At 28.7% G+C, this 24499-nt stretch overlaps 3 protein-coding genes across 18 annotated transcripts in view; 2 read left to right on the top strand and 1 right to left on the bottom strand.

Annotated features, from left to right (window-relative positions):
• Window positions 1-1460: 1460 nt before the first annotated feature.
• LOC122715347 (presenilin-1) lies at window positions 1461-11676 on the top strand. 7 transcript variants are annotated; one of them, XR_006346815.1, is made up of 9 exons: window positions 1461-1870; window positions 1983-2233; window positions 2321-2530; window positions 2595-2815; window positions 2900-3187; window positions 3261-3502; window positions 3574-3731; window positions 10539-10660; window positions 11573-11676. XR_006346815.1 is itself a non-coding variant. In XM_043937474.1 (8 exons), the coding sequence occupies exons 1-7, from the start codon at window positions 1736-1738 to the stop codon at window positions 3727-3729; spliced, it is 1503 nt and encodes a 500-aa protein (XP_043793409.1). In that variant the 5' UTR covers window positions 1461-1735; the 3' UTR covers window positions 3730-3731; window positions 10539-10671. The 7 variants fall into 7 exon arrangements, 6 of the variants coding, with proteins under 6 accessions (XP_043793409.1, XP_043793407.1, XP_043793405.1 ...); XM_043937474.1 differs by lacking the exon at window positions 11573-11676 and having other exon boundaries at window positions 10539-10671; XM_043937472.1 differs by lacking the exons at window positions 10539-10660; window positions 11573-11676 and adding an exon at window positions 9966-10096.
• On the bottom strand, window positions 4197-16520 carry LOC122715346 (kinesin-like protein Klp98A). Its single transcript, XM_043937469.1, has 16 exons — window positions 16203-16520; window positions 15708-15777; window positions 13852-13962; window positions 13113-13229; window positions 12408-12653; window positions 12150-12322; window positions 11379-11784; window positions 11012-11296; window positions 10491-10904; window positions 10122-10319; window positions 8409-8531; window positions 8010-8111; window positions 7605-7742; window positions 6496-7533; window positions 6142-6411; window positions 4197-6018 (listed from the first exon to the last, which is right to left on the bottom strand). The coding sequence occupies exons 1-16, from the start codon at window positions 16247-16249 to the stop codon at window positions 5773-5775; spliced, it is 3984 nt and encodes a 1327-aa protein (XP_043793404.1). The 5' UTR covers window positions 16250-16520; the 3' UTR covers window positions 4197-5772.
• Window positions 16521-18623: 2103 nt separating this feature from the next.
• The window catches only part of LOC122715375 (myosin-I heavy chain), a 36725-nt gene continuing 30849 nt past the window's right edge, over window positions 18624-24499 (top strand). For 3 of the 10 annotated variants that reach the window (XR_006346819.1, XR_006346818.1, XM_043937518.1), the window contains exon 1: window positions 18624-18927. Coding sequence is in view for 1 of the 10 variants with exons in the window: in XM_043937518.1 (XP_043793453.1) it covers window positions 18903-18927 (25 nt within the window). In the remaining 9 variants the exon portion in view is untranslated. Of the gene's footprint in view, window positions 18928-22827; window positions 23187-23338; window positions 24276-24499 lie in introns of those variants that run through there. The other 7 variants (XR_006346823.1, XR_006346820.1, XR_006346822.1 and 4 more) reach the window with 6 other exon arrangements.

The raw sequence follows: 24499 nt of genomic DNA, 5'->3' as shown, positions 1-24499 counted from the left end.
TTATTTTTTCACTAATTTATAACAAAGTAGATCGAGAAGAAAAGCCGTGTGTATATGTATTGTACATAAATTGTTAAGTACATAAATGACGTTGAAGTCATTGAATGGAAATTATCCTCTGCGAAACATGGTATTGCTATGTTATTGAACAAAAAAAAATTGATTTATATATATATATAAATATAGAAAAGAGAAAAAAAACTTATTACAATCTTGCGTAAGAATGCTTTTACAAATCGTATTTAAACACATTGTATTTAATTATCTATCTTTATTAGTGTCATTATAACAATGACTCACTATTATTTATATTATAAATATACAAATTACTGTTAACATTATTAGCGCAACACTAAACTATTTTTCTTACTGGATAATTATGCTACATTTTTAAAATTAAATTTATCAATTATAAGCTATAAGAAAGAAAGAAGTTTTGAAGAAATATTTCTGTAATAATTAATACTATAAAGCTTATTCTGTTGAAGTAACTGAAATTAGAATTTATATTACTAAAATTAATTTGTTCTATCTATAAGTTTGTTATTTGTTAATTTTTTTTTTACAAATTGACATAATCAAATCATCTATATATAAAAAAATTATTAAAATTATTTAAAAATATTATTCATGCAAAATAATCTAAATCATACAAATCTTTATCTCTATACTTAAATGTCATTTTGTTTTTTGACGATTTAAAATGGAGACATGTACAAAAGGTACGAATTTGATTTGTTATTTATATATCAATATAAAGCAGAGTTAATATATACTATATACATATATAGTAATTATTTCATATGATTTGAAGGAATATTATACGTTACTCTCTAATTCAATTTTTTTGTCAAATATAGAATTGCGTAGATATTTTCTTGTTTATTAAAAAATAAAAACAAAATTGAAATTGTTTTAAATCATTAGTCTAATGGGAACATCATTGAAATTTATGATAATTAATCAATTTTGTAGTGCCATTTTGCGGCTCCTAAAATAATGAATAGAATTTCTGAAAATTTTAATAAAATTCTATACAATCTATATTACAGAATTCGAATTCATTAAGAACATTTATAAAATTTAGTAGTAATATATAATATAGTAATTAAATAGAAAAAAATTAAATTATATGTTATGTAATTTTTTTGTAGAAACTAATATTCGGAATTGACTTAATATATGATTCTTCTGTAAATTCGTTATCCAAAGATCTAACATCGTACTGATTGTACACATTTCTGCGATGGAATGTACATTTTATTGCACAATAAAATTATGATGATCAATTTCAAAAAACTTTACATAAATTTGCATAATTTTAAATAAAAAATGATATAAAAAATTTAATTTTAATTATTTGAAACTGAAATTAGTAAATTTAAATTCGAAACAACGCTCTTTGTAGTTCTTCATACTCAACGATAGAGGTAGATTAGTAATCATTTCATAAAATGGCTGCCATCAGGTATACAGTTTATTTGTAAAGTCTCAAATTGACAAAAGCATTCATTTTTAAATAATCAAAAATATCTTACGTTGTGCTTTTTATAAAAACGTTCCATAAATAATCTTCGATGCATAAAAATTAATTATTTTTATATCGTGGTTTTTCGAATGTAATCGTACGCTATTGTGTGATCTCACCAAACAGAGCGCGGAAGTACAAAAAAGCGTACGTCAAACTGTCAAAGAATCCTTATGTCAATTTGTTTATAGCTATAAGCGTTGATGAATGTCTGAGAGTGATACTTACGATTCGGCGGACGAATATACAAGCCTAATGGACGGTCACGTCGCGGAATCTCGCACGGACGATTTGGGCTTGGTCACTGGTCGAAAAAGGCGTTCGCGTATTAGTAACGAAGAGGTACTTTACAATATTCTATAATCAAATATTAATATATTAATATTAATATTTATATATATATAATTTAAAATAATTCGAAAAATTTTTTATATTAATAACGTATAAATTATAGATTGAAAATGGAATTCCTGAGGTCCATATTCAAACACCAGGTATATCAAATAATGCAAGTTCAGGTAGAAGAGGTACATTAAGTAGTAGTGTCCAGGGTAGATCAAGAAATTATAGAGATGAAGAAGAAGAAGAATTAAAATATGGAGCAGCACATGTTATTAAATTATTTGTGCCTGTATCTCTTTGTATGTTAGTTGTAGTTGCCACAATTAGTTCTATAAATTTTTACACAACCAAAGGAATGTATTTGTAAGTACTTTAAAATATTTTATGTTCTATAGAATTATAATTTCTTATTGAAATAGAGTAATATTTGTTAAACATAAATATTTTCAGAGTATACACTCCATTTCATGAAGACAGTGCTGACACAAGTACAAAGGCTTGGCAAGCAGTTGCCAACTCTTTAATACTAATGAGTGTCATTGTATTTATGACTGTGATACTTATTGTTCTATATAAATATAAATTTTATAAAGTAATCCATGGATGGTTGATAATAAGTTCCTTATTGTTGTTATCTATGTTTTCTATGTTATATTGCGAGTAAGTATTATAACTTTGTAAATTATTTTTTATATTTTTTAAATTTATAAAATATCTTTTGCAGACAAGTATTAAAAGCATATAACATTCCAATGGATTTGTATACATTAGGTTTAGTTTTGTGGAATTTTGGAGTAGTTGGAATGATATGTATACATTGGCAAGGTCCTCTACAATTACAACAAGCATATCTTATTTTTATCTCTGCTCTAATGGCGCTTGTTTTTATTAAATATTTACCAGAATGGACAGCATGGGTTGTACTTGGTGTTATTAGTATTTGGGGTAAATAGATTTGTTTCTAAGAAAGTATAAACAAATAAAATAATGTTATAAATAAAATATAAGTTTTTATAATTTTTTATTCAGATTTAATTGCTGTGTTAACACCAAAAGGACCTTTAAGAATACTTGTAGAGACTGCACAAGAGCGAAATGAATCTATTTTTCCTGCATTAATTTATTCTTCGACAATTATGTACACAGCTACAATGACTTATGCTGGTTATGTACAAACAGCAACAATGACTACTAATGATACTGCTGCTAGTGATAACACAACATATACTATGAATAATCAAGCAAATAATCAAAATAATTCTACATCTGGAGATGCAGAAGAGGGCGGATTTACACCTGAATGGATAGATACACATGGTAATAAATAAAATTTTGTTTTTTTATATTCAATTTTTTAATAATTTGATTTTATGTAATATTTTATTATCAGGTGATCGAGGAGCAAGACGAGCACAAGAAGTACGTGAAAATACCTTGTCTTTAACAGAAAGATCAAGACAAGATAATCGTGTTGCACGTGAATCACAAGGACAACAAGTCCCAATTACTGAGGAGGAACGAGGAGTGAAATTAGGTCTTGGTGATTTTATATTTTACAGCGTTTTAGTTGGGAAAGCTTCCAGTTATGGCGATTGGAACACTACATTAGCTTGTTTCGTTGCTATTCTTATTGTACGTATTTCATTATTTATATCTTATGTTAAAATAATAAAAATTTTATTATTATAATTTATTATTTTCAGGGACTTTGTTTAACATTATTATTGCTGGCTATTTTTAAGAAAGCATTGCCAGCATTACCGATCTCTGTTACATTTGGTTTAACATTTTATTTTGCCACGAGAGTAATTGTTGCACCATTTGCAGATAAATTAGCGAGCGAGCAAGTGTTCATTTAACTGTAGGTATATATACATATAATAAGCATTATATTCATAATTTATTACAAAAGGATAGTGCCTATTCATATATTGATCATCTAGCTTTTATATTTCGTTTAAATTCGTCGTTTGTAATTTGTCATTTATAAACTTATATCATGGATCATCATATGACATGGTACAAATCAAGATGAAAATGTGCATTATAAAAACTGGATGATCCAGTATTTTTTAATGATAAGTTTCATTATTGAACAATTACATGGAATAGAAATCTAGTATGTCACAAAAAATGCTCAAAATAAATTTACATTTGTAAGATGAAGAACAAAGATAATAAATGATAATTGTATTTATCTGATATCTATTGCATGTTAAATGTAGAACAATATTTAAAATCCTTGACAATTTTTAATTTTTTATCAATATTTAGGTTTTTTACTATTTATTATAGGTTACAAGAATATTAATCGAACATAATTAAATTAGTCGAGCTATAACAATTTATTATGTGTTTTTACATTTAGAGAACATAGATCGAGTATAAAAAAAAGCGATTTATAATTATTTTTTTTTTTCGGAAATTGTATGAAAGATGAGGTATAATGTTTGTCTAAATAATTTGCTAAATGTATAGACCGGCTATGAATTACTAGTACCACTAGCCGTTCAGGACAATTCCTCGGGGTTTGAAATCCGTTTATACACAGCCATGAAATACGTGTCATTCATTATCAATCACAAATTTGATTATTCATTTCAATGACAATACGTATTGCTATAAATTTCATCCAATACTAAACAACAAGGATTTAAGTATAAGCTTTGTTAATAACATTCTTGTTACTCAGAAAATTCAAGGCAAAATGATCTGATCGTATAATGGAAAAATGCGATTGTTTTTTTTGTTTTTTTGTTTTTTTGTTTTTTACTATAATAAGAGAATTCTCGAATTTGAAAAGCATATATCTTTTTTTTTTTATCAAGAAGCAGTTTCATAAATAGAGTGGAAACATTTTGCCGAGAATAATCAATAATATCAAAGTTAGCATTTACTAACAATTCTTTCATTGCCATAAGCATTACATAACGATTCCAAGTCAACTTTAACATTGCTGTTTTTTTTTCTTCTTTACAAACTTCGCCGCGAAATGCAGTATATATGTATATACAATATATATATATATATATTATATATAAATCCCCGAAACCGCGCGCACGCACACGCGGAAGATTTTTAACAGCGATATGATATTATTTGCACTTCGTAAAATTATGATAATTCATAAGTTTATAACTACATACTAGGAGGAAGTTCATTTTACTTTTTTCTTTTATTCCTTCTAATATCCAGTCAGTTTTCAATCACGACGTGTAAAAGACGCTTTTCGACAAAAAAATAAACGCGATCATTTGTGAAATCTAATTATTATCACGAGCATAAACGCTCGATCATGGTCATTGTGATTGTGCGCACAACAAATTATCCCTATATCGTGCGTATTTTGTAACAATACTGATCTAACTTTATATTTATTAGCAATAGACGCGAATTTCAATGAAATTAACAATTCGCTAGAGAAACAAAAAAGGTACACTTGGAAAATTGTAAAATTCTAACGGGAGAAAAACATTAGGAAAATATTTGCAACTCGTAACAAGTAATCATACATAATTTTAGCAATATCACTTTAATAAGCAATATCTTTCTTATTATCTTTCTAATAGAATCTAATAATTTGAAGATTCGCTAATTCCTTATTTAAATATAAGTTGCAAAATATTTTTTTCTATTCTCTAAAGATAAGAATAAAACAAATATCAAATATATGATATATATCAGTCTTATAAACAATAAACTTTTGGAGACATATTTTGGTAAATATATAGTAATAACTGTAAAAAGTGGTAATTATATTTTGCTAATATTTTCCCCACTTTAGCTTTTTTCCAGTTCATTGATATAAAAAATACATAACAAATTATAAATATTTCCTATGCGTCCACTTGAATTTGTTCATTCTTCTCCGAGAGAATCATGTGTGCTTTTTTCTTAATTGTTTAACTTGTTCCATATTTGCTGCTTTCGAACGTTCCACGTCTGAAGAACGAACTAAATTCTAGCAGTGATTGCTTATCTATGTTGCTTAAGTTGCCGTTGTACTTGTAAAGAGATTCACAGTGCGGCAATTCTGAGCAGACTTGAATCAGTCGTCGTAAATATTCTTCTAATCGTTTTCTACGTTGCCGTGCCACAACTTCATATCTTGGGAAAACTTGACGAGGTGGAAAGCGTATTGCCGCTACCTTTATAATTAATTAAAGCGTGTAAAATCTCTAAAGGATTGATTAAACTATATACTATCAAATCTTTTTCTTTTTGATTTATGAAATATAATTTAATAAATAGAATGTTATAAAAAATCTTACCTTGCTACCATATTTCTGTCGCATAGAAATATATAACTCTCGAAATCTTCTGTATCTACGTAAAAGCGTCCAGCTATCATCCTGAGCCACAACACGTACTTCATATTCGTAATGACTGGATGTGCCGGCTCCGCGTATTACATAAGAAGGTATACTAACGATTACGTTAATAACACTGTCGTAGTCGGCATCATTTGCTATCAAAGATGGTAGAGACCTCGTGATTGTTAAGGAATATGGACTACTCAAACGATCACCTCGATTTTGACTCTAAAAAAAAGATAATATATTTATACATGTATAACAAGCTAAAAATTGATTTCAAACTTCTAAGAATACTTCGAAACCAATTACTGTTAAATATACTGTTGAATATCCTCTTCCTGATGATATTCGAGGTGCAACTGATTCCGACAAATTCTCCTCATTAGTATTAGGCCTGTGATTCCTGAGAATTGGAGATCGCGTTGTAGCCAAGGTTAATAACGTAGCCGAATTAGTCGTGGACTCAATATCACCGCACGTTATAGTTTCTACACTTTGTGTACGATCATTTATATCACTAGCTAACAATCTATCATTGCACTGTGACTTAGATTGTTGCTTGAGATTCTTTCGTTCATCTTCTAATAATGAAACTTCTAATTCAATTTGTTGCTTTTGAAGATCTTGTAAGATTGCAATTTGTCTGTTTAAATCTTCTTTAGAAGGCGTATTGGCTTCTAGACACCTCATCACCATCATTCGTTGACGAGCGATTCTTTGGTTCAATCGTTTCATTGCTGGATTTTGTTGCACTGGCGAGTCCAACGAATCTTCAGGAATATCTTCCTCCGTAATAGAATTTGTTGGAGATTTTGATTCCGTTTTTTCACTAACAGTGCCGTTACATTGTTCTGATTTAATTGTATCTATTGAAGATTTTCTATTCAAATTTACCAAACTTCTGCTTTCTGCTTCACATATTTTAGCCCTATTATTCTCCAAGTGAACTTCTGGCGAAACTTTTTCTAATTCCTTTTGCCTCTCATTTGATGATTCCTGTGATTCTTTTATTTCTGAATCTTCGAATTCAGGAATTCGAAGTTCAGGAGAATCAGCTGCAGCTGTATGAAAAGTATCTGCTGTATCTATGGAACTTGGAATATCTTGTGGCAGTAAACTCAAAGCAGAAGCTATTTGAAGTTTTCTATTGCACGTATTGTCGAATATCTGAGTATCTCCATTTTGATGAATTTCATCACCACTCAAAGAACAATCATTTGAAAAAGCAGGTAATGCACGCTTTAAATTTAACGAGAGACTTTGTTTTCTTCTTAAGATCTCTTGCAATTGTTCCTGACTTCGTTTCGCGAGCAATAATTTTTTTTCTGTACTTCCTTCTCCCTCTAACTAACGATAAAAATATTCAATATTTAATGATAAGAAAAAAAAAATTAATGACTATTGTTATTAATTTTTACCTCTAAATTAAGCATATATTTTTGTTTTTTAGCTATCTCAATTAACTCCTCTTCCATTTTATCCACTTTGCATTGATGTTCATTAAGGGACTTTACCTTATTTTGCAGTTCAGTTTCCAAAACAGCTAATTCTTTTTTCTAGAAGATAGATTTTTAGATATGAATTTAATTTTTAAATATGATGTAAATTTTATTGATTTTAGAAAATAGGCAATTATTTTTTTTAAATCTTTTTATAAAAAAGATTTCTTTTTATTAAATTCAATTGGTTTTATTCGCAATTATAATTTACAGATTCATGAAAAAATTTTACTTAAGAAAGAAGTATGCTTAACTTCTGGAATCAACTCATATATTAAAATTATAATTAGATTTGAAAATAGATATAGTTTAAGATTCACTTACATGATGATTAACAAGCTCTCTCACCGCGTCAACACATTTATCATCGTTCAAGCTTGACCAAGATTCTGGCAAACTGCCGTCACTGCCAGCACCGTCATCCGTCTGAAATGGTACATTTTTCTTTCTGAACTGAAAAACTGCGAATCTTTGTTTTTATGTTACTTCATTACAATACTTTCCACACAATTGAAATAAAAGAACTGAAGAAACAAATAAATTACGGGTAATTAATAAAACAAAAAAAAAAAATAAAAGATAAGTCAAGATGCAGAATTATATTGCATGCAATTACTTTCTTCTCTATTTCCCTTGTTTCTTTCAGTAGTTCGTGCCATCAAACTACGGACTACACGTGCCACATATTATGCCGAATTTTCCTTTTTGTCTAGAGACTCTTACCTTCTCCCACCATTGATGAAATCTTTGTGCACGTTCGTGATTGCTCATGAATTCTTGAAACTGACGATGCTTGGACTGCAATGTTGTGCGCAGAGAGGCAACTTCCCTACATAAATTTTCTACCTAGTACCACACACACACAGATATCGATGCATTAACAAAAAAGATAACTGAAAACAATATAGTTTAGACGTTTTCCTTTCTTTTTTTTTCTTTTTTTTTTATTTTATTTTATTATTATTATTATTATTTTTTTTTTTTGATGAAAGATGAATTCTAAATAATAACAATGAAAAACAAAAGATTTTACAAATCATCATGTATATAGATATTTAATTATGAGATGTAAGAGACAAATAATGTTCAATAAATAAAAATAAAAATAAAAGCATGCTACTTTTTATGCATAATAGGGACTACATAATATTAGTTTATATTATATATAGAATTATTAACAAATTCAATTAAATATAAAATTAAGAATTAATGGTAAAAAAAGAAGAAAACAGAAATGAAATGAAATAATCGCGATAATACATTACCTTAATAATTCTGTTAGTTAGGTTTTTAAATCCAACATCAGCACTCGACAAAGTGCACGTGCGGACGTATCCCAACAAAATTGTTAACAAGATACACTGGGTTTGTTAATCGGGAGCGTTAATTCTCTCGACCATATACGTGTAACGCTTAATAGAATGTGTGAGATAGAATACAGATAACAGAAGTGTGCGTGCAATATTATATCGTGGAAGATCGAAGGCCAATTTTTGTAAGAAAAATTTATTAATCAACAATATTCGTATATATATATATTATATATATATGTATATAATAACAACAGTTTTTTCTTCTTTCTCGCATAACAAACCCATATATATATATATAGACGTTTCTACAAAAAACAAGGCCAAATATGTACATAACACGTTCTTCTTCTTTTTTTTACTCTGTTCACTTAACAGTCGTCTACAAGGTACTTAACGTATAACATTCCACAGAATGCCATATTTGTCCGGCAATATCTTGTCAACACTGGCACTTTAATCATAATCGTTCAGGCAACTTATCGCCAATAAGCTTTTCTATCGCTATTAAAAAAAATAAGCGTTAAAATCTCTACAGGCAGCTATCATCTGCGTGAAATTAGGCGCATTTTATATTAACCCGTAATAGAACCTGCATGAAAATAAAAAAGTATAATACAAAAAAAGATAGACATTTCTTTTATATATATATAAAAATGATTCAATTACATATTGGACAAATATTGTCCTATTAACAATGTAATTGTACATTAATTACATTATATTACAGTCAGGAGAAAATCCTGATATTAGACGCCATTCATTGCTTTGAAGCACCTTAAGCTTTTTTTTAAATAAATTTCTAAATCTATATTAAATTGAAGTGAAAAAAAAAATTATCATTATCAACGATAATTTTATAGCACGTTTTTATATTTATACTTGTGTATTCAATGTTCATTTTCATGTGAAGATATGGATATGAATTAACATGATGTTTTTTTGCTATGTATCAATTTGATTGATACAGTTTTTGAGGTCACATGTTTAACGGACAAACGTGCGAGTAGATGATGATGTTGCCAGACAAGCAAATAAGGACACCGAGAGCAATAAGGACGAGGTAGAATTGATACTTGATCGAGATTACGTTCAAATCTGGAGACGGCGCATCCGAGTCACTTACTTGCGTCATTTCGTCCCGTCGCTCTTGTTCCAGGATGTGACGTCGCGTGCGCAACTCGCGTTGTCGAGATTCGAGAGCTGCTATGGCATCTGCCCACTCTTTCCATTGGGCACCCCATTCACGTTCCAACTCACGCTGCGCTCCTTCCAATGCTTCTCTTCTTGCGGCCCATCTTTCTTCTCTTTCTTCCTGTTCTCTCTATATAGATTAATAGGAAAGACATTTTTGTAATATTTTCTTTTTTTTTAATCACATAATTTTTATAAAAAAAAATGATATTATGTTATACTTAATATTTTAATAATAATATGAAATATTCCGAGTTTTATTAGGATAAGAAATATCTTTAATCAATTAATCAATACAAACCTTAAAATCTTCTTTTTCCTTGATAAGAGCAGCTTTTTGCTGTTCCAGTTCTTCGAGCGCTCGCAGATCTTCGCTCGAATTTAAAAGGTTATCGCTAGAGGATGAAGCATGCAAATCCGAGACACTCCAACTCAAGAGGGACAATCTTGAAAGATTGACGACTGTGGATTGTAAGTTACCATTACCCGTTCCACCTTCCTTTCTTAGTTTCGCCGCTTCAGCTGGATCGTTATATCGAAACATATTGTTCCTCCCAAGAAGAATAATACAACCTTGTGATAGTCGTGTTGGTTTATCTACTTGAGCGGTGTTAATCCAGCAATGGAGAGAAAGGGGATGAAGGGTCGCCACGCCACTATCTAACTCTACCACGCAGTGTTCTGGTTCGACGTCCACACCAGTCAATACAATATCCTATTTATTAATAATACATTATGTTATAATTCATACATAGTTCTAATTGTTAATGATGTTCATGTTCAAAGAATTTTAATTTTTAGAAACGAGTATTGAATGATTACCTGCGTGGTTGGTGCTTCTTCTGTTCCTACTAATGTCTTGCCCTCTTTAAGATGATAAAGTGTAACACCAGTACTGAGGAGATCATCGTCAATTCCTACTAAATGTGGCATCTCTGAATCTAAGACTACACCAACGCCGCTTTTTCGAAGACCTAATGCTTTTTGTTCTTGAAGAATTTGTTGCGTTTCTCGCCACTTTTCCGTCCATTCTTCTGTCAATACTTTCTCCTGTTCTTGTTTTTCATGAATTTGAGCTAACAATACTTGTGGTGGTCTTTCAACACTCTGTAATAAACAGACAAAATTTTATTTTTATATAAAATTCTTTAATTACTACAAAAGAAAGTATATGAGTTTTAACACTTACCATATCTTTACCAATAAGGGATTTCAATTTTTGTATTTCTTCCCTGAGTTCCCTGATCAATTTTACATTTGGATCTTCATTTATAGTTGGTTTATTAATAATATTTTTCGCTCGATTAGCGTATCTGAGCGTACTGAGAGTCTCGCCATAATTACAATCGGCTGGACTAATAGCAGCTATCATAATTGTTTTAGAGTTACCACCAAGCGAATCCTTTAGCAACCATGTCAACACACTATCTCGATAAGGTATGAAGACATTACGCTTAGAGGAAGAAGACGCATCGCCTGTAGAACTGAGTTCCGCAAGCGCCGATATCACAGAACCTAAAGTTACCAGTGACTTATTGATATGCGCACCTTCTTTTAGTCGTTGGCCTGTCGCACCTGTAGCATTTGCACGTTCGCTAAACAAACAAATATAAAATTATATTTGTATTATTTACATTATATTTTTTAATTTTCTCACAAATGTGAACAAAAGATTCTGCATCTATATATCAATATTTTCTTGGATGGTCATATAATACATTCAAAAAAGGCTATCTTAATCTATCCATTTAACTATCCATCTAATTCATCTACTTTCATCTTAATATTTTTGATATTACATTACTTTTTTTAATCCTTATTTATTTACTAAATTTTAATAATAAAAATGAGAGAGAGAAAGAGAGAGAGAGATATATATATTAAATAATGCAATATTCTTTTACGTGTTTCTTTGACGATTTAAAATAAAAAATATTCTCAAAGTATTCCTTTCAACTACCTTCCAGCCAAGTCGACAAGATGCACCTTGGAAACAGTTTCCGATGGCATGTTACCCTCGGATAGTCCAGCTTGCACGAATGTAATTGTGAAAATCGCGTGACTCCTACTGCTCACGTCGTTCATGTTTGTGCTTGCTGTAGTTCTGTGCGTATTACCTCTCACCATGCATTCCTACAGACAGAGAGCAACTCTTTATTTAAAAACTATCTCTCTCAGGAGTATCGTAGTGGAACGAATAGGAAGTGGGTTCATTTACCTGAATGTCTGAATAATCATATACGAGGTGGCTTGACAGGTCTTGGACATAAGGTCCTCTTTTAGGATGTTCCCGCACTCTGAGAGAATGAGACTGTGACTGATCCAGTCTTAGCAAATCCCTTACTCTTTCATTGTGTATTTCCAGGAAAGATACCTCGGTTCTATACGATGCTCCACTCTCTTTACCAGCAGCCATTCTAGCAAATAGTGTCTTACAAATCCGCGGTATCAATCCTTGAGCTTCCTAAGATTTAAACATAATAAAAAATTATTAGAAGTAAAAAATAGAATTATTTGTGTTATAATAAATTATTGTTATATAATAAGATTATATTTTGAGTTAAAGAAAAATTATAGAAATCAGGTGAAAGTTTAGGCAAACGTTTTGCAATAAAGTAATAATTTCTGTACTGATGAAAAGTGAATTGCGATTTAGAAGCATTAGAGCGTATTAATATGTTAACATGTTAATTGAATCCGTAGGATTTTTCTTTTATAGATAAAATTTATGGAAAAATATATTCAAAATATTTAAAATAATGAGGGAATTTAAATTTAAGAATAATTTTGAAAATATAGAAATAAAATTTATTTTATTGTAATAAACTTTTATAAATAGCAATTAAAAAAAATTTTTAACAGGATTTTTTGTAACATAATAAGAATAAAATTATCGTTATAACAAACAAAATAAGAATATTACCGGTGTGCCCATCATAGTAAAGGTCTTCCCAGACCCTGTTTGGCCGTAAGCAAAGACGCAGGCATTATAACCTTCGAAGGCACTTTCTATTACGTCCGTACCAAGATCATAGAAAACCTAAAATAAAAAAAAGGATCAGCATTTTATTTTAACATGGCAAAATTAGTAGCCATCATCGTTCATTGTATATAAAAAAAGATATTTCTTATCATGTTAACTTTAGTATCAAACACGTTTAAAACATATACATAATTACATTTCTTGATTGATGCAATTATGATGCTGATTTATTTACAAAAATTTTAATGAATTATAAATTAAATAAATAAAAATGATTGATCAATTGATTATACATAATTAATTAATAAAGACAGATATTTTATATTTTACATATTATATAATTACTTACAAATACAATGATAATTAAAATTTATCTTATTTGATAATTAAAAAATTATGATTATATATGTGTACATACCATATTAAAGTTTTCAAAAATTTTTAATTAAAATTTGTTCTTACGACAATGAGTACTATATCGGTATACACATGCCGTCTTCTATTTTAATTCTAATTGTAGCTCATCATCAAAGCATTGCCAAATACGATTTTGTAAATCAATTAATCGTAACAATGTTCTATTTCTTGATTTATCAATGTATGATTCAATCTATTTCTTTTTATTTTATTGTTAATTGATAGATTCATGAGAAATTCATAAAAATAAAATAATATACACCTCTTCCTGGGATGCATAGTTATCGTCGTTCGTATCAAAGGACCAATAGGAATGATCGAATGTGAAATCTTTATATTTCTCCCTGTCGATTTCTCTGCAACTACCCGGTGTCTGGAAATAATAATACATAAATATAATTTTTTTAACTATATAAAAAAATTATATATATATATATATATATATAATAAAAACAAATATAATAAAAAATATAATAAAAACAATGAAATAAGAAAATTATTATATTTTATTTTAAAATTATTTTATCAATTGAATGTACATCATCAAATAAATTTCTTTTATAATTAAATAATTTAATATCATATAATATAATCATATAAATTATTATTGATTAATTATTAAAAAAAGAATCATGAAAAAGATGAGATAGGTCAAAAGCCGATAAGATGACTATTGTCATTGACATTATTCACAAATGGCTGGCAAACAGTAAGCCGTTATGTCATATGCATTCGTTAGGTTGCATCCCATATAACCAATCGTATATCTATCAAGAACCACTTCATATATTATGCAACACAAAGCTGAATAGAAATAATAGATAATTAAAAAGTAAGATTTCTTATATTTACCCATCATGCAATTGGTATATGCAGAGTTAAGGTGAAGATCATTATCATTCGAATAAATGTGAACGCGTTTAATTTAAAGTAAGAAATTTAAGATTCGTCCTTGGGAAAAAGTTTGAGTCATCAAATTTATTGCCGAGATCATCAATTCCAAAGAATTCAATCTTCTTTGTTCCAATATCGAAGAAAAAATAAAGTTATTGTTATAAAAAAAGATTTATTTTTCTGGAAATGTGTTTATTTACGAAATAAACATTAATGATATTTTGCGTGCATAGAATATATCATGATGTCCATATCGGATATTCATTTCAGTTAGATTTCTATAAATCTGTTTTATTAGATTAATAAAACAAAACATTTAATTTATTATTATATGAGATAAAGATAAATTATAGTTATGAATTATGTAAAAACTATTTTCTTTAATCGTAAAATATATAATTGATTATTATGAAAAAATAAAGATTGAAATATTAAATTATGTTAATTTTTAATATTAAGTCACTCGAGAAATGCAAAAAGTGATCAAAGACTTGAAAAATGAAACATAAGAAATGAATAATGTAAAAATTTTTATTAATATTACAAACTATGCTGAATCTTTAATAAAGACATATAATTGACTTTAATAATTTGTATATTATTTAAACAAAATTGATAAAATTTTATCTGATGTATGAAACATATTAATCGCAATATAATTGGTTAGTTTTGTATTTAGTGTTGTGCGACCGAAAGTAACTTATCCGGGATTGGTCCACCGATAATTTTCGCACTTTCTCCGATCAGATGACATGCTGTTCTCGTTCACTATTTTGATCAAAGATTTTACTTGACAGAAATGGATATCGATGATATAATATTAGAAAACAAATATTTTTAAAATGGTAAAGAAGATTGTGTATATATATGAATAATATACTCACATCGCGGTCATTGTGACGTTAATAGGTCAATAGCCGAGGTTCGTTCGACCAGAAATTATGACACGATTCGAGCTCCGAAGCGTTTTAACGGCGTGACGGTCAACGGTAATTCGAGACGAAAAAAAAATCATTCTACAGTTTGGAAATCTTTTTGGAAAAATGATTCGCAATCATTAGGGATGAATTGTACAAAAATTAATAGGAATTGTTTGTTGCGGATAATATTGTTGCGATAATACCCAAAAATTATACAAAGAAATCATTTAACCTTAATAAGTAATAATAACAATATTTTTCTTTACATTGTAAAAAAATAAATTTTAAAATATTATTGAAATACCTTGGTATTGAAAATTCGTGTTTTCTTGCCATCCATTTGTACGATCATCTTTGCATTCATTGCCAGCTCCCTGAAATATAAATTTGACAAATTCACATCCCTAGTCATGAAACTGAACACTTCAAAATTTCACGAATCGTAAACACTAGAAAAAAAATAATCGAAGTGATAAAAAAAATTCGCGATAGCATAAAATGTAAAACGAATGACAGCAGGTGGCAGAATCTCATCCAGTCATCAGTCGCACTATGGATCGATCGAAACCATATGATTGATCGTCTCATAGAATGAATTATAGTCGAAGGTCGAAAGTTCACGAATTATATCAAAAATATTTTTCAGAACATTGTCATGTAAATCATGTAGCAGACCTTGAATAGTTCAATCAATTTCAAAAACTACGATCGGAAAACAAATTTATGATAAACAAAAAATATTCGCGTCGCAAAACATTGATAACTTATCACAGCTTATCACTAGTTGCATAGCACGCACCTTTTGTTAAAGGGACGAACTCTCACGGCTACCTTCACTGAAGCCATGGCTAAATGGAACGCATGGATTTTGAGTTGAGAGATGTTATACCGTATTTTTTCACTTTTGTTTCGTTTTTAAACTCGCGTTACGCGAACACGAAGTTTCTCACAATGCTACGTAGACAACACATCGTTGACGGGCCTCGCCGTGCTACGAAATGTCGTCGTCGTCGACCCTCACGCACGACGAACAACATCATCCTCAACACGCTCTCGACAGACGGACGACTGCTGGCAAGTCTCTGTTCGAGGCAAAAAATTGCGTTTCTGCGCATGCGCATACACGCGCGGATCCCTAATTTCAAGTGATCTGCACATTTGCTCGTTCTTCGTAACAATGCATAGAAAACAGCAAAATACTGCAGTAAGAAAATAAGAACATAAATAGAAGACAAAAATAGAATAAAATAATAAAAAAAAAAAAAAAATATAAAATGAATCGATTACAAAATTGCAGAAAAAGAAAGGGAGACGGTCAAACAGGTTTTATATTCCCCTTCTACTATGTATGTGACGTCATCATAAGATCGGTATAGTAGACACTGGAGAGTGAACGGAGAAGGCAAGCCACCCACGCAGCAAACCAAGAAAATTAAATCAAACACTTTGCGGTTTCTCTAAGTACGTAACGGCGGTTGTATGAAGAATTCATGTCGTTTTGTTATCCAGCTGGAGATTACGCATCATTGATGAACCCGGATCCAGGACAAGAATAAGATACCATGGATACGTGCTCGTAATCGTAAATAGAAAATATGTTATAGGCGGCGCTATACTCGTCGAAGTAATAATACATACATATATATATTAGTACTAACATTAAATCTCTAGATGCATTTATATATTGTAGGTCAACGGACCTTTCGAAACTTTGGCACAACCTCGTAAAAAGAAAAAGTCTTTGATACATGCGTGTTATATTTCCAAGAGAGTGAAAGAATATTCATCGCGTGTTGACCTATAGTGTCGATTTAACTACCTGTCTGAAAACGGGTCCGGCAACTCTCTCACAAGGCGTAATTTGTCTCGCGCAGAATCACCGATCTGCGACCGCTGGCAATATAAACAAAGTTTCCACTCCCACTCTTGTCGATTTATTCATCTACCATTTTAAATTCAGAGCCTGTTGCTTTTTCAAATATATAGGAAATCATTGATACTTTTTAGTAAACACGCATAAACAAATACTATTATTCATTATTAATGTTTCTATAAATAAATTTTATTCTCAATTATATATCGTTCATATATATTTACATATGTTTTTTGTAAATAAATATTATTTGTAATATTCTTTCAATTAAACATATTTATAAGATTTTTGAAATTATAAATAAATTAAATATTAAAAATAGAAGTCTTTTAAATAAGTTCAAAGTATTCAAGATCATATTCATATTAATGAAGAAGAATAATCGAATTCTATTGCGATAATTATAAAACCGGCATTTAATATCAGGGAATACAACCTGATCATAAAATGAAAGCCTTGAAAAGTTATATGATATGTTCTGTGCATAATGATTCATAGTCGATTGGACTGACGTAACTCTATGCTACGGGATTGCTGACTGCTACAAAAAAACGTGTCGATCCTCTGATTCTGTTTAGGCAAGACACTTCCCGTAGAGCCAAATACGGCAATGCACGGTCATTACTTGTCCATTTTTGCAGTTTCATATTATTATTCAAAGTGTCTGATCATACTTAAGAATGATGAAAAATGTATGTAGATAACTTAAAAACGATACGATGGAAAATTTACCGTTATTTTATACATCGCAAGAGTAATAAATAAAAATCTTTTATCACTACAGAAATGACGTTTAAAAGCATTCTAAGTTGTTATTTAATGATGTATTCATATGTTTAATTCGATTATTAAATCAAAATTTACTGAAATCTCCTATATCAATTTTAGAGCATTGAATGAACTCATTCGATGTTATTTATTAATATATTTTTAGAATCTATATTAATCATAAACTTTTGCATAAACTTTATTTTAATTTAAGAAAAACCATATTGCGATCCATATAATTTACACCAGTAATTAAAATATTTATGAATAGTAAATTATAAAATGATTTATAATATTTATTATTATTTAATTAGTAAATTTAGATCATTATTTTCACAATTTTCCATTTCTATAATTTTTATTAAATTAATTTTTATATTTCTTATGTCAGATCAATTTAAAGTTTTAGCAAGTGCTGCCACATAGTTTTCTTATGAACTAATAACTGCAGTACGGTCGATAATGCAGAAAAAAATATTCGATCGTTAAAGTAGAATAGAAGGGGAAGCTTGTAACACAAGGATGGTGGCGCAACGAGTCAGGGTTAGTTCATTTGAAAAGCGAAGCCAAGACCTAACATCAGTCGGGTGGCAACTGTCGAGCATGTGCGTGGTTCCTCGTGCTTGTTTAGTCGTGTCTTAAATCGCACATAGAACACAATTGCATGTACATCCTAGTATGTGAACAAACGACAGACAGTTCGCGAACATGTGATTTTGACAGAAAACACAATTCGTCAACGCTCGTTATTACGTGCGTGAAAAGTGAAGTTTTTTCTGCCCGGATATATCGTTACCCTGCAACAGCCTCATTCGAGGGGGTGGAGAATAATGTTCTGAGTCGTGAGCCACGCACATCATGGTTGCTAAGCACTTCACGCAGGGTAAGTTTTCATTTAGTTTTACTTTGCTGATGTTTCGTTTTTCTCACATAACTACATTTCCACGAATTTTCATCGATTTGATAAAATACAATAATACGTTTAAAAATCGTTGCATAGAGATGAAAATATATATTCATAATGTCCATGATACATCAATGCGATGCACAGTGGGTGGTGCAATTCTATGATCGTAATAATAATAATAGAAATAATGGTATAGAACTAGCAAGAGACGAGTTGAATTGTTTCGTCTCTATTATTATGATACTTTCATAGTTCGTGATAAAGTTCAGTGACATTGCGTAAAAATATTTGAATATCGTCACGTTCTTTTCTTTTTTTAACGATTATTCGAAAAATATTATTCGAATAGAGGAAGGAAAGAAAGAAAAACATTAAATTTTTATTTTTAAAAAATAAAATTTTTGATAGAAAAACTCTATATATAAAAATATATGATAGAATATAATTATATGTGAACTTATAATTTAATTATGTTTTTAAATAAGCCTGGATGGAATAGTATTGACCGATTATTCTGAAGGATAAGCTAAAACTTATATGAGTCCGATGTCAAATTTGTGATAGTTTTTAAATTGTTTGTTCGATGTCTTATCGATCGACATTTAGCAATTTTATTTATGTATACGTTTTAAATATGTATATTTTTCTACATGAAATCAAGGAGATGAAAACAAAGAGAATAGGTCGAATCCAAAATTTCAATCGCAAAATTCTTGATCATATCTATTTAAGATACAATTGTATAACTTTTTTTTTTAATTTTTACAATATAATTTTTACAATATAACTGCATTTATTTAATAGTTTTTATTTTATAGAAAAAATTTTTTTCATGAATAATAAATACTTTTCAGAATTAATAATCTATTTGTATATATTCTATGGAGCTTTTAATTTGCAATGCGACATCTGATGGTTTTTTGTCATGCAATCTTTAACATTATTGCGGATTATCACTTCGTTCGCACGATAGATGTAAATGTCAGTAATAATTTTTTACGAAAATTTAACCAATAAAGAAAGTATTTTATGATTTGCGATGATTTCCACTCTGAATCCGTCAACCTTTCCTTTTTCTATATATATCCGCAGTGCAGTGATACGTCCAGGGATTTCCTTCTTCTGCTTCGTTTCTTTTCAATTCTTCTCTCATACAAGTCAATAAAAAGTGTATTTTTTGTATTTTTAAATGAACTTTTTTATTCCGCTACTTACGTTACTTCCGTTATTTTATTCAATTTTAAAATTGATTGTAAATATCATTTAATTATTTCTTTCATTTGCCTATATATATTTTAATTTTTAATTCTAATTTACTAGCTCTTGGAAGTAAGTTTTCTTGTATTAAAGTAAATATTCTTGTCAACTACTAAAGACAAAAAACTTCAAATTTTGAGAGTAATTAATTTGAGAGATGATAATTTAATTTAATTTGAGAGAATAATAATTTGAGATATAATTTTGATATAGATATAATTTTGTATACATACATATATATATTTTCGTTAAAAAGAAAAATCACAAAGATTGTTGAATATATAAAATATTTCACATAAAAACTTTCTTTTTTTTTTAATATATCTATTTCTATACCAAGTAGGAAATACAATCTTTTTGTTCGTATATAATCAGTATTTATGACATTTAATGTATACAATGTAAGTATATATTAACAGCAACTTGAGTTATCATCTCGTAGTATGATAAAACCACTTACGTTACAAATGTATGTGCGATCACATATTTTGAACTGGAATACAATACATTGCATTCAATGATTTGGAACTGTGGAAAATTAATATTATGTTATTTGTAAATCTTGTATATTTTAAGAATTATGAAAATTTTCATTTCTGTTATTATATATTGGCGAAAATTTTGAAAATTAAAATATTTTGAATTGATTTGTATGTTTATATAATAAACAGAAAAGAAATTCTTTTTATAGGCGAGTATATAAATTTTTTTAATAATTTTGAATCTTTTCAAAAAATGAAAAGAAATAAATAATAAAATTTAAATTTTTTTAATTTATTTAAAATAAATTGAATGATTAATTGGATAATGGTATTTATTTTATATAACACATTTTTATTAAAATACTCGTTTAAAATATATTCTACTAAAATATCTAAAATACGAGAATTTATATTTCTTATTTCAAAAATAAAATAATTTGGTTAAATTTTTTCAATTCATTCGTTTAAATTCAATTTATTAACAATGTATAAATATACGTAATTAATTTCTTAATTGATATGAAACTGTTGATTATAATTCCCTAGATAGTTACAATATGTTTCTAAGAAGCAAACTTCACGTTAATCATTCGATATTTCGATTGAATCTAAGCATTCGATAGTTTCGATCTATGATGAAATGTAAAGATCAGTGAAATTATCAAAATATTTCTAACTGATTTTCCAAAAGTTTCTATCATTACAAATCTAACTAATATAAGTCATAATAATAACTCAAAATATATATACATGGTGAAATTCAATTTCAAGTTATAGTTCACATATCTGAGAATTTTTCTATGGTGTACGCAACAGACATCTCGAAAGAGTGAGTCACAACAGCATCCTGGTAAAAGCAGGTTTCTTCGGAATTTCGTGCTCATAGAATGAATCATTGAATGTAAATATTGAAATATATATTATCATTTAAAATTATGAAATCACATTTCTTGAGGATATATTGATATTTATGATCAAAACATAACCTATTTGTTAAATGTTTTGAATTTAAATACAATTGTTTTTTGTGAAGTTAGATTATAGAATTCAGTATTACGTTTTTTATCTTGATTAACTCGATTTTCAAAACAATTGAAATTTCCATATACATAATAATCGATATGTGTGAAAACAACTCTATATAGAAACGAATAATTTATATATTCGGTAATACTTCGTACGCTTTTCGGGTAAATTAATACGTTGGTGTTCTGTATATGATAATGTGGCGAGTTAATTATTTCCTCCCGTTGTTACGTGTCGTCGACCTCCCTGAGAAACTCTTCGGGACTGCACTGTCGTTGGATCGTTGCACGAAAGCTTCGTCCTCGATCGACAGCATGAAGTTTCTTGAAGGTGACGCACCGTAAAAGGGAGACACGCAGCAAGAAGGACAAGTGAAGAAACAAAAAGGAACAGAAAATTAAATAAATTTATTTCTTACAGAGAAAGATAAATATGTGATGAAGAGAATTGAAATTTGAGAAACAAGTAAGTTCGGTGGTTTTTAATTGAACATGAAAAGAATGTATTTTATAAAGAATCATTAAAATCGTCTTATATCTCTGAATAATAATGTTGAATAATTTTTCAATGAATGAAATTTCGATTTCCTATTTTTTTTATATTAAATTTTTATATAAAGTTATAGGTTAGAAATTTGTGTATAGTTTTATTGATAAAAAATTGATAAAAAAATATAATTATATATAATATAATTATATGAAATATGATATATTTTAGGATTCATAGAACAAAAACAAAAAAATTCCTTTTAGATTATTTTTTTAAATATACATATATTCATCTAGGGATTTTTTTATAATTTCGTAATTAGAAAAATAGAATGAGAAGTCAAATTTAAAAGAAAATATATTCGATATTTTAGTTCGAAATCTGTTATGCATGATATCTCATAATTTGAATTTGAATTTTATTATTTTTTTCATTTATGACTTTTATTGAAATCTGACAATGAATCATCTAATGAAATATCTTCAAATCTAAAAATAATAATAATAATAAGCATTTACAAAGATAAATAAAAGATTTTTTTTAGATTAATGATATATAAATATATTTTTGACAAATTATAATATGAAATTTGCGTCAATCATAAAATATGTGAAAAAAAAATTCATCCATCTTTGCACCTATTCCTTTCGAGATTTTATCTCGGCTTCGCGCATTTCCTATAAATATTGTAGGATCTTTGTCAATTTGGAAATGGATGGAAGATCCATTGATATGAAATCATTGATAAAATATTTCAAGTATGATAAAGAATATACAGAAAACAAGAAAAGGACGATCCATTTCGTGTAAAGAAACGAGATAAACATTAGTCGGAATATTATTTATAATCTAGGGAAATTTAATACGTTGCAATGATCTTCAAATTCGTTCACCAAATCAAATAATAATCTTTTCTTGCAAAGTTTAATCTTGGAAATTATATCTACCGTATTATAACTAAGATTAAATCTAAAGAAATAGGTATATATACATATACAATATGTATCTTGCAGATTCATTTTCCATTTAATATATCAAAATTATATCTTTTTTATTTTTCAATAATGAAATTAACATTTTTATTTAAGATTAAAGCGTTAAATTATATATTTTTTTAAATATTCTCATGATAGATGATATTAATTCAAAAAGAAAAAATCTGATTTCATCTGATTGGATTGGAACATCATCTGTAATCATTGTGGCAAACCACGTGCTCGCGGTACGCAGGTGCTATAGCAGCAGCACCAGCAGCAGCAGCAGTGCACATACACCTGCGAAATACGTTACACCTGCATGTCAGCTGCTGTGATCCTATTTCTCCAAGGTCGTATGTCACGTGACTCCTCGAGGACCGCCTTGCTAACTACTATCGCGAAATTTAATATTTCATCTTGCAGACTTGGCCAACAATTTCTTTGACAATTTTTTCTGCTCGCCATTTAAGCAACATTATGGCACCATTTCCGGAAGAATTTTTTTCTCTATTTAATTATTCATAATTAATTTTTAAACTTATAAACTTTGAAACAAAGAATCTATAGTAAATTATATACCACTTTCATATTTTAACCTTTTTAATTTTCAGAGATGTTAGAGATTATACAATATAATGGCTCGGCCAGAAATAACCAACAACAGATCTATCTAATATTAATTATTATTTATCGCCAAATTGATTGGATTAATAATCTAACCATAAAATCGCAACTGTTAAAAAAGATTAAAGACAAATTTTACAGCGAACGAATATATAATTGTAATCGAATATCATTTCAAAGATTAATTCTTCATCACTAAACTGTTGATAAACCGCAATTGGAATACAAACAAGAAAAAAATCGCGTATGTGATGGTGAGGTACAAAGGATTGATTAATGAACCGGAGAAAAAAAACAAACCGCAATTACATCAGAGATGTTTGGGGTAGGCGCCATTTACGTGATACTACTACACCCGGCTCGTCATCGCGAGAGCATGTTAATTAAATCGAGATTGTAATCGAGCAGCTGGAATCTTTCCTCGAAACTTTGTAACACTGATTCCATTGAATTCTTCGTGAATTATAAGGTGAAATATGCGTGTTATTTATGCGTTTTATTAATAGATTTGGAATTAAGATTTTTTTAAATAAAATTGCGGTAAAAGTTGTATTAGTTTTACTTTAATATTTAAATTGAACAGTTTTAAAAAAAATTTTGTTTTAATTTTATAAGCAATTTTATAATATTTATAATATTCATTATATAAATTATATAATGTATAGATCATCGATATCATGGAATTTAATTTTT

Source organism: Apis laboriosa, unplaced genomic scaffold, assembly GCF_014066325.1.
Source record: "Apis laboriosa isolate Shangri-la unplaced genomic scaffold, ASM1406632v1 scaffold34_cov151, whole genome shotgun sequence".
Classification (NCBI taxonomy): domain Eukaryota; kingdom Metazoa; phylum Arthropoda; class Insecta; order Hymenoptera; family Apidae; genus Apis; species Apis laboriosa.
Note: the sequence above shows the minus strand (reverse complement) of the source record. Positions and strands in the feature narration are given on the sequence as shown.

Excerpts from the sequence above, each read along its gene's own strand:
- LOC122715347 (XM_043937474.1), top strand. The coding sequence starts at position 1,736 with ATGTCTGAGAGTGATACTTACGATTCGGCGGACGAATATACAAGCCTA. Across the intron at positions 2,531-2,594 it reads TTTTCTATGTTATATTGCGA|ACAAGTATTAAAAGCATATA; the intron begins GTAAGTATTATA and ends TATCTTTTGCAG. Across the intron at positions 3,503-3,573 it reads GTTTCGTTGCTATTCTTATT|GGACTTTGTTTAACATTATT; the intron begins GTACGTATTTCA and ends TATTATTTTCAG.
- LOC122715346 (XM_043937469.1), bottom strand. The coding sequence starts at position 16,249 with ATGGCTTCAGTGAAGGTAGCCGTGAGAGTTCGTCCCTTTAACAAAAG. Across the intron at positions 11,297-11,378 it reads CCCTTATTGGTAAAGATATG|AGTGTTGAAAGACCACCACA; the intron begins GTAAGTGTTAAA and ends TGTTTATTACAG. Across the intron at positions 6,412-6,495 it reads ATTCAACAGTATATTTAACA|AGTCAAAATCGAGGTGATCG; the intron begins GTAATTGGTTTC and ends TCTTTTTTTTAG.